Source organism: Salvia miltiorrhiza, chromosome 4 (assembly GCF_028751815.1).
Source record: "Salvia miltiorrhiza cultivar Shanhuang (shh) chromosome 4, IMPLAD_Smil_shh, whole genome shotgun sequence".
Taxonomy (NCBI): domain Eukaryota; kingdom Viridiplantae; phylum Streptophyta; class Magnoliopsida; order Lamiales; family Lamiaceae; genus Salvia; species Salvia miltiorrhiza.
In genome coordinates, this window is record NC_080390.1 from 8,499,979 (window position 1) to 8,516,608 (window position 16,630).

The 16,630-nt window shown below is 34.2% G+C and overlaps 1 protein-coding gene across 2 annotated transcripts; it reads left to right on the forward strand.

Moving 5' to 3' along the window:
* Positions 1 to 3,090: 3,090 nt before the first annotated feature.
* On the forward strand, positions 3,091 to 6,132 carry LOC131022582 (laccase-4-like). 2 transcript variants are annotated; one of them, XM_057952093.1, is made up of 6 exons: positions 3,091 to 3,281; positions 3,663 to 3,814; positions 3,880 to 4,124; positions 4,201 to 4,329; positions 4,399 to 5,328; positions 5,742 to 6,132. In XM_057952093.1, the coding sequence occupies exons 1-6, from the start codon at positions 3,195 to 3,197 to the stop codon at positions 5,870 to 5,872; spliced, it is 1,674 nt and encodes a 557-aa protein (XP_057808076.1). In that variant the 5' UTR covers positions 3,091 to 3,194; the 3' UTR covers positions 5,873 to 6,132. The 2 variants fall into 2 exon arrangements, with proteins under 2 accessions (XP_057808076.1, XP_057808075.1); XM_057952092.1 differs by having other exon boundaries at positions 4,201 to 5,328.
* The last annotated feature ends 10,498 nt before the right edge of the window (positions 6,133 to 16,630 follow it).

Here is a 16,630-nt window from a genome sequence, read left to right on the forward strand (position 1 = left end):
CTGACCCTGTAGTGAGCCGAGAGGGATTGGCCAGACTTGCTAGTTTGCAGCCCGATCAGATTTTAGACGAACTTGGTATAATTCGAAAGTTCGGTGGGCCGGGCCGGGCTATCTCAACCCGGCCCATTTGAAGCTCGGCCAACAATAATTGCTATTTTGGGCTAAAAATATTAAGCACAACATTCTGCCTAATCTACTTTCCGATCACGGGCCGCTTACGTTATGACTTGAGCCCACTAATTTCAATATGGCCTTTTGGACTAGATTCTCGACTGGCCCACCTATTTGCCTCCCCCATTTTACTCTCAACAATTTCAGTTTTAATTATTAAAATTCACAATTTCCAATTTCATGATCTAAATAAAAAACTCTGCTCTGTGTGTGTGTAACACAACCCCCATCTTATTGTATTGGCTATTTGACGATAATTTTCAAAAATAATCTGAGATTTAATTTCTTCATACTCGTATCTGTTCTTTTGTGTGGATAATTTAGGAATCTATTATACTTAATTCTGAGGATAAAAATCTCTCAAAAAACAGTTCAGAGGATATATAAACTCTTCTCACTCACTCATTTAATGGCTCATGCATAACTTAATAAGAGATTATTATATGAAGGCAACTATTATATATCATGTCCAATATATATATACCAGTTCAGACTTGGATCATCATGTATAATTAAAATTGAGATATCATCCAGTTCCCTTCAAATGGTGACAATCGTCATGAATTTAATAACCTTCATCACTTGAAAAGGATCTGATCCCTAATTTTTATTTTTTTTAAATAAAGCACTTGAAAATGATGTACTTGCTAAATGACAAATTTTAAGCTTGCCTCATGATTTTGACGAAGATAAAGTGAATATAGAAGGCTTGTAAAATATTGCTCACAGACTAATCAAAAATCACCAACCCCATTTCACATTCAACACAAAATTAATTTAACCCACTTAGGGTAGAAAACGATTTAAAATATATGAGGAAACTGACAGAGTTGTGATGAGATCAAATATGAAGATGATGAAGAAGAAACTTTCCAAAGTAAAGTAGTTGACTTGGACATATAATTGGATATATGAGTTGTTTGTTACAGAAAAGTTGGCTAAATAGTTGTGTCCATCTATCTTAGACTTCAAACAATTCTTGAGTTATTAGCAATTGACAATTACTTGAAAGAGCCATCACAACTAAGCTTTTAATTTACTAATTAAATTATACTCCATTATTATTACTCTATCTTATATCCATCACCTAGCTTTCTGATCGATCGATGAAATAATATTGATTCAAGGATTCAAGCTTTAGCTCAAACCGTTTTAAGTGTAAATTTAGTTTATTTTTAATTTAAAAGTATATGAAGACATCGTTTCTTATATGATTGAAGAGATAAAAAAAAAGGGAACGGTTACATTTGTCCTGTAATTTTAAGTGGTGGTAAAAGATTACGTGTAGTATTATTTTTGTGTAAGGCAATTTAAGAATATAATTATCTTACATGTAATTTTTTATATTTTTCGTGCATCGTAGATTATAAAATAAATTGGGGCTGACAAATCGTGCGAATAGTCAGAGTACTATAATGTCGATCTGATGACAACTTGATCTGTTAAGGCCAAACTTGAAGATGCGTACATTGAGGTTTTCTAATAGAAAAATCTGAGAAATATATAAATCATGGGGTTTAAACGAACACGCGCTTGTGATTAATAGAAGGAGATGCGTTGAGGTCTTCTAATAGAAAAATATGAGAATCAAAATACTTTGAAGAGTTCAAATTGAAATGTGCCAGAAAGGTAGGACATCAAAATCTAAAGTTGATTACAGAAAATATATAGAAGTGATAATAAGCACACAATTTGAAATAGTACGATGATAAAATGTTTGGAATAGTTAGAGTGAAGGATTGCATATGTGAAAATTGAAATAATTATAATCGAATCCCACAAATAATTAAGTATATATATACTGATCATTAGTTTGTGAGAAGTGTAATATATATATATATATATATATATATATATATATATATATATATATATATATACTTCAATTTATTTAGTGCATGTCCTCAGTTGAGCTTGTTTTTTCTGAATATTGTAAGTGAAAGAAAAAGATATTTATATATAGGATGGACTTTTTCTCTCACAGGGCTATATATAGACAAAGAGTCTAAATAAAGTAATTGAAATCTATGTCAAAATAATTCCAAATCTCATGTACTAAGTGCAAGATTATGTTCATATAGTCAAAATATGGAACCCAAATTTAGCACGAAAACTACTCAAATTAGTGCTAATTAATTTTGTACATCATTAATAAGTAATTTTCATTCATTTTATAATTACACTGGAGACGTTAGAAGTTGGAAGATGATCCATTCAAACACTGGATATACATTCAATTCTTACTTCTTTATTAATCAATCTTCTAATTCATTTAATTTCATCTATAAGTTGCCTAATATTTATCTTATAAAACTAATATATCGCCACCAATTTGTTTGTTAAGGATTTATGATCATCACAAACAGTGACCAAACTCAATCTCTACAGACCACCTAATCTACAATTAAACACAAGATGTTTAAAACTCAATATATATAATAGTATATATAAACCCACAAAAAAATAGGTTTAATAATTTGATTTACATTAATTAGTACTGCTATAATAATCATTAATTAATTGTTTATGCTCATATTTGACATCTAATATAATATATTAATATACTCAATAAAACTAATAATAACCTGACATTAAAAACTGAAGTATCTCACTACCCGAATTGGCATATAAATGATCATGTAATTAATGAGAGTTCACAGTCTTAATTTATCCATATCATAATAATATACTAAAAAAGTACAGTTTAAATCATAAAAAAAATTAAACACCCCGACAAACTAAATAAGAAAAAAAGCAATAAAAATAAGACATGTGCACTTTATGTAACAAATAAAAAACCTTAGATTAGGCTAAGAAGGCTTATATTTGAAGAATTAATTGTTTCACCTAACGTTTGAAAAACGACGTTAGGGCAGCACAGCAATCAGCTATAAAATGTTGCGTTGCGCAGTCATCGCTGAATGCAACTCTCTAAGACAGACATATCAACTGCTTAACAAAACCCCTTCTCTCTTCTCTTACATTAATCTAACATCTCTCTCTCTAAACAAACGAGTAGAGAGATGGAAGTCTGGGTTCGTGTTTTGATCCTCGTAGCATGCATGTATCCCCTTATGGTTGACGGCGCTGTTCGCCGTTACCAGTTCAATGTGAGTTTATTTCTGCATTGTCATTTTCTTTAATAATCATTTTATTTCTTTTGTAAAGTGCATCTGAATTGTCTTACTCAATAATCCAAATTCGAATAACTTTTAATTCGTTTCAGCTAATGATATGTTGGAGGTTTTCATGTTAGGTAGTCTTAATAATTATGACCTCTTTTTTCAAAAGATAATGTGCATGCATGATTTCTAAAGCTTTCAATCTGTCATTTCCTTTTTTGCCCCCCTTTTTGTTGCCTGTCCGTAGCCTAAATTGCAAGCAAATTATGGTAATTGAGAAGTGAAATCACAACTAACCAACCAAAATGGAAGGTGCAACCACATTTCCAACGTACCAATTTTTTTATTTTTGATTGTTTTTTCATGCAGGTGATGATGAAGAACACATCTCGCCTATGCTCTTCCAAATCCATCGTCACCGTCAACGGAAAATTCCCCGGCCCGACACTCTACGCGAGGGAAGACGACACCGTCCTCGTCCGAGTCATCAACCGAGTCCAGTACAACGTTTCCATCCACTGGTACTAAAAACCCTATCCAATTTTATTAGCAATAAATTAAGCTAATGTTGGATGGTTACTTATAGGCATGGAATTAGGCAACTCGGAACAGGCTGGGCCGACGGGCCGGCATACATCACGCAATGCCCGATCCGGCCCGGTCACAGCTACGTGTACAAATTCACAGTCACCGGGCAACGAGGCACACTTTTGTGGCACGCCCACATTCTATGGCTGAGGGCCACCGTTCATGGCGCCATCGTCATCTTGCCTAAACGAGGGGTCCCCTACCCCTTCCCTAAGCCCGATCACGAGCACGTCGTCGTTTTAGGTAACTCAAATTTTTAGCCTAAAATATATTTTAGTCACTCTTTAAGTAGATCGATGAGGGTGTTTTTAATTTTCAGGTGAATGGTGGAAATCCGACACTGAAGCCGTGATCAACGAAGCCATGAAATCGGGCGTGGCCCCCAACGTGTCCGATGCACACACCATCAACGGCCATCCGGGCCCACTCTCAAATTGCCCCACAACAGGTAAAAATATGATCAAGATACATATATACAAGTGTGATCACCTAACTAATTTTATTTTCTATTTTGTAGGTGGTTTCTCACTAAATGTGTCACCGGGAAAAACCTACATGCTCCGCTTAATCAACGCTGCACTCAACGAAGAGCTCTTCTTCAAAATCGCCGGCCACAAACTCACGGTGGTCGAGGTTGATGCCACCTACGTGAAGCCGTTCAAAACCGACACCGTCCTCATCGCCCCCGGCCAGACCACGAACGTCATCGTGTCGGCCGATCAGGGCTCAGGCAAGTACATGGTGGCGGCCTCGCCGTTCATGGACACCATGATCGTGGCGGTGGACAACATGACGGCCACCGCCACCCTGCACTACTCCGGCGCCCTTGCCAACTCCCCGACTACCTTCACCCGACCGCCGGCTCGGAACGCCACCCCCGTCGCCAACTCCTTCACCGACTCCCTCCGGAGCCTAAACTCCAACAAATTCCCGGCCAACGTGCCGCAAAAGATCGACCACTCCCTGCTCTTCGCCGTCGGGCTCGGGCTCAACCCGTGCCCGACGTGCAAGGCGGGCAACGGCAGCAGAGTCGTCGCGAGCATCAACAACGTGACGTTCGTGATGCCCACGATGGCTCTGCTGCAGGCGCACGTCTTCAACATCAAGGGGGTCTTCACCGCCGACTTCCCGGGAAACCCTCCGACGCCGTTCAACTACACCGGCGCGCCGCCAGCGAATATGGCGACGACGAGCGGGACGAAGGTGTATAGGCTCGCGTACAACTCGACTGTTGAAGTTGTGTTGCAGGATACCGGCATCATCGCCCCTGAAAACCACCCTGTTCATCTGCACGGATTCAATTTCTTCGCGGTAGGGAAGGGATTGGGCAATTTCAATCCCAAAACCGATCCACAGAAATTCAATCTCGTTGATCCTGTTGAGAGGAACACAATCGGAGTTCCTTCTGGTGGGTGGGTCGCTATTAGATTCCGAGCCGATAATCCAGGTAAATTTAATTCAAACGAGCTTTCCATCTCATATTACATTCCTGAATCATTGACATATACTTTTAGGGTTTTTATACAAAATAAATACACTCTAACTTATGCCTTTTTATTATATATGCAATACATACGGGAGGGTTTGGCCCCTCTTAAAATATAAACTACCAACTTTTTTGTACGTTTCGTCGTATAAATGTTTGAATTTTAAGATTCGAACCCAGTCAATATCTTGAATTTATTCAACAAAGTTATGAATTCACTGTAAATCTTCATAATCTAAAAGTTAAAGATAATTTATAATTTATATTTTAAAATAAATTTTATTTTAACTCATCCCTATGCAATAGATAAAATTTATGTGATGAGCCGAAAATTTAAGTAATAAAGTTTACTAAATTTGAATATTTATTTGCAGGGGTGTGGTTTATGCATTGCCATTTGGAGGTGCACACGACATGGGGGCTAAAAATGGCATTTTTGGTGGACAATGGAAAGGGCCCAAATCAGTCTATTTTGCCGCCACCTAAAGATTTGCCAAAATGTTGAATTTTCAGGCCAAGAAATTAAGGAGAGAGATTTGGAGATTCCGAAATCAACAAGTGTGTATTGCTGTTATAGAATTAATGTAGTAAGAGAGAATATTGAGAGCCAAGCTCTATTTGTTTCTTGAGTGGAATTCCTTTTGCTCAAGTTGAAGAAAATAAGATAGGGTGCATCAACGGTTGTGAGTTATCTATATTTTCTGTAAGGTTTTATCCAAGTTTCGGAATTGTTAATGTTAAAAACTTTATTTGGATCCTCAGAAACTAACTAGTGAAGATCGCAATTGTCTAGTATTCAATTATTCATTATGAATTTTGACACTACAAAAAAACACGAAATTACCGGCCAAATTTAGCGTCACTGCCGGTAATTACCAGCGGCCCACCGATGACGAAGAAGACGACCCATTTTTTTAAAATACCGTCGAAAATACCGGCGGCGTGGTATAATATTAATTAAATTATTTTTGTAAATAAATTGCCAGCGCTGCTGGTATATTGAAAGAGGGTCGCTAGCGGTGCCGCCGGTAAATTGTGAATTAAAATATGGGTTTCTTCCCCCATTCAGCCACCCGCTGCAAACCAGCCTACCCCCGGCCCCACCCCCAATCGTCGGAACTGTCACGCCCCACCGCCAGCCGCCGCCGCCATCGCGCCACCACTGCCGTCAGCCAATCACCGTACGTTTTTGTCAATTTTATTTATTTATTTATGTGTAATTTTATTTATTTATTTATGTAGTGATTTATGATTATTATCTCCTATATAAGTTAGATTTGTGCAGTTGCTATATATATAAGTTAGTTTTAAGTATTCTTCATAACTTTAAAATTAATTTTGCATTGTTGCTACATAGAATAAATGATTACATGTATATATATATATATATATATATATATATATATATATATATATATTACTATATTGTGAGATAGATTTAATCAATTTTTTAAGAATCGAATGATAGAAATTGATTATTTCTTAAATGATTGTTTTTAAATGACGCTTATTGCATCCGATTTATTACCATTTATTATTCATCCGTCTTTTCTATTATACATATTTATAATTTATAATAATTTTAATTTTGAAGGATAGTTTAGGAAGATATATATTTCGATTTTCACATATTTGATCCATTAGGGAAGGGCCTTTTCTTGACCCTTGGCCTTTGGGCTTTGTTTTGATACTGGACTGAATATATGTATTTTTCATGTTTGATAATATTAAATGATTCCCAAGCCTTAATTGGTTCTGGACCAAAAGATATGGAATGTTTTTCATAAGGGTGATTCTATTCATAGCCCCCATTTTACTCATTATAGCCCCTTATTTAAAATAATAATATAAAATAATTATAAATTTACTATTTTATCCTCTCACATTAAATATTAATAAACACTATTAAATTAAAAATATGACCATCACACAGCCCCAAAAATAGGCACCCAGGCACGTAATCAGGCCACTCATTTGAAACGTGAAGCTAATAATGTCTTCGTTGTATCATCTGTGTATTTGATAAGATTATTTTGTTCAAAGATGGCATTTTATTGACAGAGAATGTGCTCTTTTACCTTAATTAGAACTCAATTCGATCTTTTGGAACCACAAGATGGTTGTGTCTCTCTTAATAATTATAAACAGTGGATATTTTTCTTTCATAGCCAATTATTCTATTATATCCATCTACTTATATTTGAATGATTTAATCATCTCGATCTTATTTCATTTCAGGCTCACATGAAAAATGCGATTGACACCTAAATGAATTAAAATTTGATCCAAGTAGTTACCAAATCCACAATAATCGTTTCTCCAGTGGTAGGAGATCTTGATGAATTAGTAACTGGCTACTGATATTTTACCCGTATTTCCTCCTTCACCTTCAACATTTTTTCTTTGACAAGATCCATATCAACAATTATCTTATGCAGATCGAGCAAGAAATCACAACTTTTTTCTTCGATATAACAAGAACAAATTTGATAAATAACGTGTGATTTAAATGCATCTTCAGACACATGAGATGCAATTGCAATATAGCTCTCCAACTTATTTGCAACTTCTTTGGTATCTCCATGAGAAGAATAACTTTATATAAAACTTAGGAAGAAATAAATCTTTTTTGTAGAGAAACTCAATCTGGCAATGATAAAGAGAAGTGGAAAATTGAGGGTGATTTTGGATCTGCTCCACCTTATTCATCATATAAATCAGAGATGCATAATCATCAGATAACCTAGAGATGCATAAGTCGCCATCAATCTGTTGAAAGTTTAACAACTAATAAAATGGAATTGGGAAGATTATGTATGAAACTGAAAACCAGATCAGATCCAGTTTTGGGGGCTATATGATTGTTTTTTTTAATTCTCTAATATTTAATTTGAGGCTATATATAATAGGATAAAATAGTAAATTTGTAATTATTTTATATTATTATTTTAAATAGGTGGCTATAATGAGTAAAATGGGGGCTATGAATAGAATGACCCTTTTCATAAAGCAAATTAAATAGCATAATTTTAATTTGTAGGCCCATGCGAATGAATGAATTTGACACCGTTATTAAATTTAAAGAGTCGTCATTATGAATAGTTCAAATTTATTGTCAAACTTAATCCAACTACCTGAAAATTAAATAATACTATACCCGTGTGCGTGTGTTGGCCAAACAATAAGGGATTAATGCATAAGGCTAAAGGTTTTGCGTTGGAGTTTCCTGTGATGCAGCCTTTTAATTTCTTTATTTAATACTTCATTTATCCCTGAAATAAGTTCATCTTTTTCCTTTTTGGGACGTCCCCCAAATAAGTTTCTCTTTCTTTCTTTCTTTCTTTATTTCTTTCTATTTTTGGACAACTACCTCACCACTAATAATATTTTATTTATTCTTACTTTTCATTTTTTCACCACTCTCAATACTAATTATAACACTTTTTCACAACTCCCAATACTAATTATAACACATTTTTCTCCACTATCAATACACTTTACCACTTTTCCTTAAAACTGCCGTCCCCAAAAATAAACTTATTTTAGGGACGAAGGGAGTATTGTAAATTTATCAAAAAAATAAAATACAGTGTCCGTGTGTTAGCCAAGTGGTAATAGGTTAATGTGGTAAGAGGTTAATGTTCTGTAAATTTATAATAATAATAATAATAATAATAATAATAATAATAATAATAATAATAATAATAATAATAATAATAATAATAATAATAATAATATACCCAGTGTCCGTGTGTTGGCCAAGTGGTAAAAGGTTAATGCCTAAAGTCTTGAGTTTAAGTCCCCTGTCATACAACTTTTAATTTTTTTTATTTAATACTGTTAATTTGACAATGAATAAGACATATAATACTAATGAACAAGATGTATGTACTGATGAAAAATAAAATTTTAAAAATTGGTAATGAATAAGCCATATATACTGATTGTTGGGAACTTAATGGAATATCATAATCCTTGTTTTGATGATACCAAAATCCATAAGCTTCGTTTGTAATAGACTAGAAACTGTTCGAACTCAAGTGTTAGAGTTCTTTTCTAGTTTAGTTGCTGTTCTGAAGACTGAAAACCGAAGAACGAAGAACTGAAGACTGAAGACTGAAGTTGCCGACTGAAGTATCAGTCGAAGAATCAGTCTTGAACTGATTCTTTAATGCGTGCCACGTGGAATCAGCGGACTGATACTAAAGTTAAGTATCAGTTAAACATTCTTCCTCGGACTGAACTTCCAACGTTCAAAGGAAGCCACATACTCCAGAAGTACACCCGCATTAAATGCAGAGATCTCAGGATCGTCCTTTCTCTGCAGAGGTCATTCCTATTTGGTGACTACTTTATCAGAGATGTCGCATCTCCTGCTCTTCAACATAGTCGTTCTCACCAAACAAGGAACCTCGAAGATTGAAGCCTCAGTCCAAGTTCAAATTACTCTCCAATTGAAGAAATCTTGAAGACCTTCTGCGCCAACGGATCTATTCAAGACTTCTCTTATAAATAGCGCTCGAGGATCACTTCAATCTTCACCGATTCAACAACATAAGCTGAAGCTCTGCCAAAATTGCATCTCAGCCAAAGCTCAAATTCCCAAAGCTTGAATCGAAGAAGAGAATCCAAAGTCAAAAATCAATCACTGCTGATTACATATATTCTCTTAGACATTAGACAAACATTGTATATCCAAAGCCTAAGTCAAACTAACTCCAAAGAACTTGTTCTTTGAAGTTTAGTTGGCAAGATTTCAAACCTCCCTTCGACCGATAGAATTGAGTGTTTAAGTTGCAAAAGAGTTCAGGAAGGTACTCTGACTCCGTGAGATCCTAGTGCCAGTTCGTGCTAGGAGTGAGAAATCCAACAAGGTGTGTTGGTACTGAAGATTGGATCTTCAGTTGTTTCGGTTGTGTGCACCCGCAAGCACACGTCGGATACCAACCACCTACTATCCGTCAGATACCCACCACCCGCTATCCATCAGATACCCACGAAACAGAATTTAAATATAAATTAATAACAAATTTAACACACACAAAAATCACCACAAATAACATAGTTCAAATTCACAAATGACAAAGTTTAAATACAAAGTTAATATTCAAATTCGTCAACTAAAATTTAAAATCAAACAAAGCCCATATCTGATATGTATATTTAAAGTCCATAATTTGTGGGTATTTCACGGTTATGTCGCGGGTATTTCACGGGTATTTTTGCGGGTATTTTTTTCGGGTAAATGGATTTCGCGAGTATGGATAGTAAGTATCCAAACTCATATTCACGAACTAAATGGATAATGAATTGTAACTACGAAACTATCCGTGGATATCAAATGTTTCTCAAACTCGCACCTATTAAGGTCGGGTAGTCGCGGATATCCGTTACCTGCGGGTAAATTGCCATCTCTAATTATACTAGCTTCCCAAGCCTTCCTCTTCACTCTAGCACTTCTGCCTTACTTCCACCGTTCTACCACGGAAAAAATAGGAGAAGAAAGTCAGTCTACCACTAGATCAATGACTCCTAACTACTGCACTAGCTCAAGAATTCCCTCTCCGTCTTCCTTAAAACTTTACTTGAGATATAGAAGTTCTGGAAGAATGGCATCAGCCCCCGTTCATTCATTAATTCATTACTCCCACAATGAAGAAGATGGGGAAATTCATTTCCTAGGATGGTTCTCTTTCTTAAAGGAATTTTTCCTTTTATTTCTGCTCTCATTTTTTTACATAGGAGTCTTGCACAAAGTTTCGAAGAAATGAATGAACGATTGTCGGCGCTCTCGTTGATTCGCTAGCATCTCGCGAAAACTTATGTCTTGCGAAGTTTGAGCAATTTATTTTTGACACGAATTTTTAGAAGTTAGTATTTTGTGTGTTAAGTGTGGTAGGTGAATAAAAAAAATTATCATATAAAAAAAGTGCTCAAACTTTGTGGAACAATTTAAAGAAAATAATGTTCAAGCTTTGTGAGACACATGATGTGGAGTAATATATGGATAATGTGATGGATTAATGGAATGGAATGGAACGGAACGAAATGAAGCAACCAACAACTTTAATGATGCTAGATTATAGCTTGAGTTTCCAAGGTGGACTTCTCATCTTTGTCTGCTAAAATTACCTTAATGCCCTTCAACTGTGTATCCAATCCAATAAGTCTAAATATTAAACACAAATAATTAACATTTCATGTCAAATATTTAAGAACTTTCTTGTGGTTATGGTTATGGCTCTTTTTTTGTGAGCACATTATGGTTATGGTTGAAATCTCATAACCACTAAATTTGGATTTTGAGCTGGCAGGCGGACCGGGATGTCATATTTGTATATTTAATTATTTTAAATTAATTTATGAAAAAATTACTTTCGTTTCAAAACTGAAGAATGAATACAGCTAGTCATTTGGCTAATAGTATATTTTTGAATTTGATCCCCAACTTAAAGTGTTTTATTTTTCATTTCAATAATATTTATAATTTATAATCTCGTAAAGAATTATTAAAATCTGTGTATGCGAATTTTGAGTGGCCATTTCTGCCCCTCAAAGTTCAAACACTAACAACGCATCGTTCTTTTATTTTATACATCACATAAATATTTTTTATTCTTCTCCACAAAATCTTCTTTTAGAACAAAAAAGAATATTTAAACATTAACGGAACTGTAACCCATCTTATGGATAGTCTGGCCACGTCAGACGACTGCGAATTTTTCTTTTTCTTTTTCCATTTATTCGAGAGGAATTCAAATAAATACTTGATTAGTCAACAAAGAAATTATTGAGCCCTTATCCTTCATTTCATACGCATGCCTCCGTGATTCGATTTTTCATGAAATAACAAGTTACATACTAAAAACCAAGATATTAATGAATACTTTAATTTAATAATAATTTTAATTGGACAAACTTAGAAAAGGGAGTGCCATTCTCATTATTTTGAAGTGTGTAATCTTCTAAAAAATTAATGATCAACGAATTCAAATGCGACAGACAAAGTCTTATTCCATTTAAGTTTCTTAGTGAGATTAACCTTTTTCTTTTTTATTGGACAGATATGTATTTTCTTTTAGTTGAACTAATCAATAACTATATTCCCTAAAGCAGTTGACTTAATTAGTTTGATAACAGCCTCGACCCCAAATGAAATATGCCGTAGAATGACTTGGTGGAGTGCAAATTATTAATGATTAAAAAGATGGGTAGTGCTAAATAGCCATAATTATGACTGCCATAATGGGTTAAATTAGTAATTTTATATTTATTATAGTTATATATTTAATTATTTATTTATTATTTTACAATGTCACCCCTACATATATTTCCTTTCCTTAATAATAAAAGATTATTTCCTTACATACATTAAACTAATTATGTTATGTTTGACTAATTAATTATTACCTAATATACATTGAGTTATTTTTAGATATGTTAAAGGGATATTAAGCCAATAAGGGGACGGATACTAAGCAACAATTTTAATATATATATATATATATATATATATATATATATATATATATAGGGAGTGGTTAAATTGAGAAGCTATATATTGTTGAGAAGTTGAGAAGCAATCTAATAGATGAACATGTCAATACATTTTGATGAACGCGGGTTTGATCTGGGGTTCGATCCTTGGCGATGGCGTATTTTTTAACAAATTAAATAGATTCGTATGTTCGTCAGTTATATTTGGTATGTTCAAAGAATTTATTGATATGGGGTCTAATTGACATGTTCATAAAAATGTATTGACATGTTCATCTATTAGATTGCTTCTCAACTTCTCAACAATATATAGCTTCTCAATTGAACCACTCCCTATATATATATATATATATATATATATATATATATATATATATAGGGAGAGGTTCAAATAAGAACCACTAAATAAAATTAGAACAGAGAACCATTTTAAGCCATTCGATCATCAAGATCTACGGTGGATGCATCATCTTGGTGGATGAATGCAGATCCTGGGTTCGAATCCTGAAGGGAGCAAAAATTTTATTACTTTCGGATGCATTAAATTTAATAGCGAATGCATTAATTTATATAGTAGATGCATTGATTTTAATGGTTCTTATGTTCTCACGATAAGTGTGGTTCTCACTATAACCGCACCCTATATATATATATATATATATATATATATATATATATATATATATATATATATGGAGATGTTCAAATAAGAACCACTAATAAAATAAGAACAGAGAACCATTTTAAGCCATTCGATCATCAAGATCTACGGTGGATGCATCATCTTGGTGGATGGATGCAGATGCTGGGTTCGAATCCTGAAGGGAGCAAAAAAATTATTTTTTTTTGATGCATTAAATTTAATAGCGGATGCATTAATTTGTATAGCAGATGCAGTAATTTTATTGGTTCTTATGTTCTCACGATAATTGTGGTTCTCACTATAACCGCACCATATATATATATATATAGGAATGGGATCATGTAGTATCCAATGCTTATAATAGATCCGTAGATCCAAATCTAGACCACACATTTATGACATGTGGCGCATCAAGATCCATAAAGGCATTTCAAGGCAAAATATGGAGAGGGGTAAAATTGGAATGTAATTTTCGGATTTAATAATTAAAAAAAATATATATATATATTTTTAGATTTTCTCAAAATAGATATATTTTAGATGCATATAGTTTCCTACGAAGATGCATAAAGTTTTCACATGAAATGCATGACTTTGAACAGAAAAATGCATTTGATTTTTACAGTTTTGGTATTTTCACCACCCCACCCCGCACCACCCCCCAACCCACCCCACACCACCCCCCAACCCTCCCCATTACCACCCCCAAAATAGTCATGTTTCACATGCATATAAAATCAAACAAAAGTGCATGAAGATTTTACTTAAAAATGCATTAAATTATACAAAAAATGCATTTCATTTTAATAAATCTGGTATTTTCGCCACCCCACCCCTGCCCCACCCCCAACCCCACCCATTTTTTTTTATTTTTTTTTAAAAACTGATTTTCTGACCACTGACCCGCCACCCACCCCCCCACCCCTCCCCAATTTTTTTTTTCAAAACTGATTTTCTGATTGTTGAGTCGCTGACCCACCCACCCCCCCGCACCCCCCACCCACCCCCTCCCCCCCAATTTTTTTTTTATTTTTTTAAAAACTGATTTTCTGACCGCTAACCCCCCACCCACCCTCCAGCCCAAAAAAAATTATATTTTTTCAAAAAATGTAATGCATTTTTGTGTGAAAGTATATGCATTTTTGTGTGAAAGTATATGCATTTCTGTGCGAAAGTATATGCATGTAAAACATGTAATTTTTTTATGCATGTAAAAATCAGTTTTTCAAAAAAAAATTTTTTTTTTGGGGGGTGGGTGGGTGGGGGGGGGGGTCAGTGGTCAGAAAATCAGTTTTTGAGAAAATAATAATAAAAAAATTTGGTGGGGGGTGGGGGTGGGTCAGTGGTTAGAAAATCAGTTTTTAAAAAAATAATTTTTTTTGGGGTGGGTGGGTGGGGGGGTGGGGGGTAGGGGGTGGGTGGGGGTGGGGTTCAGGGGTGTGGGGGGTGGGGTTGGGGTGGGGTGAAATCTTATGCATTTTTATATGAAACTTTATGCTTTTTTATATGAAAGTTCATGCATTCTCGTATGAAACTTTATGCATCTAAAATATACATATATTGAGAAAATCTATTTTTTTTTTTTTTAATTTCGAAAATTACATTCCAATTTTACCCCTCTCCAGATTTTGCCTTGAAATGCCTTGCCACGTGTCACTATCTTGATGCGCCACATGTCATAAATGTGTGGTCTAGATTTGGATCTACGGATCTATTATAAGCTTGGATACTACCGGAACCCAACCCTATATATATATATATATATATATATATATATATATATATATATAGGGTGAACTGCACCCTATATATATATATATATATATATATATATATATATATATATATATATAGGGAAGGGATCAATGAAGAATGCTAAATGTAGAAGGAAACAACGAAAGCTGAATAACTCAATACATTTACTGAATAAATCAAGCGAGCGCATGAACGAAAAATGTACGTGTTTATTCAGTAAAATAACTATTCGTGCGGTCGCGTGATTTATTCAGTAAATTTATTGACTTATTCAGAACGAAATATAGTTACTTCTTCATAGATCCCAACCCTATATATATATATATATATATATATATATATATATATATATATATATATATATAGGGAGAGGTTCAAGAAAGAACCATAAATAAAAAAAGAACGGAGAACCATTTTCAGCCATTCGATTATCAAGATCTACGGTGGATGTATCATCTTGTTGGATTAATGCAGATCCTGGGTTCGAATCCTGAAGAGAGCAATTTTTTTTTATTTTTTTGAGTGCATTAATTTTAACAGCGAATGCATTAATTTTTACAGTGAATGCATTAGATTTGATGGATCTCACGTTCTCACAAATAATGTAGTTCTCTCTAGAACCACACTATATATATATATATATATATATATATATAGAGAGAGAGAGAGAGAGAGAGAGAGAGAGAGAGAGAGGTTCAAGAAAGAACCATAAATAAAAAAAGAACGGAGAACCATTTTCAACCATTCGATCATCAAGATCTACGGTGGATGCATCATCTTGTTGGATGAATGCAGATCCTGGGTTCGAATCCTGAAGGGAGCAATTTTTTTTATTTTTTTGAGTGCATCAATTTTAACAGCGAATGCATTAATTTTTACAGTGAATACATTAGATTTGATGGTTCTCTGGTTCTCACAAATAATGTAGTTCTATCTAGAACCACACCCTATATATATATATATATATATATATATATATATATATATATAGAGAGAGAGAGAGAGAGAGAGAGAGAGAGAGAGAGGGTCCTGTGAGAATTACATATTTTTGTGACACTTAAGAACTAATCATATCCCTTGATTTTGTGAATCCAACGGCCCTAAGATGAAAACCGTATTCAGCCTTTAAAAATGGCGTTAATGGGCAATTTTGTATTTCATCTATTATCACAATACGTTACTTTACTTATTTGATGCAAGATAATATCCTTAATTATGGTATTTTAGATTTTGGTCAAACAATCATATCTCTAATTACCCACTAACTCACGTCTTTGTAGGAGTTTCATATCCTGGTTAATTATATATCTTTGATTGCTAAAAGTTTCGCAGGCAGTTTACACACTATAACTCAATTACTCACGTATT

What these genes read in the sequence shown, in the direction of transcription:
- LOC131022582 (XM_057952092.1), top strand. Translation starts at nt 3,195, where the DNA reads ATGGAAGTCTGGGTTCGTGTTTTGATCCTCGTAGCATGCATGTATCCC. An exon ending in TACAACGTTTCCATCCACTG is followed by an intron (nt 3,815 to 3,879) that starts GTACTAAAAACC and finishes GGTTACTTATAG; the next exon opens with GCATGGAATTAGGCAACTCG. An exon ending in CGAGCACGTCGTCGTTTTAG is followed by an intron (nt 4,125 to 4,200) that starts GTAACTCAAATT and finishes TTTAATTTTCAG; the next exon opens with GTGAATGGTGGAAATCCGAC.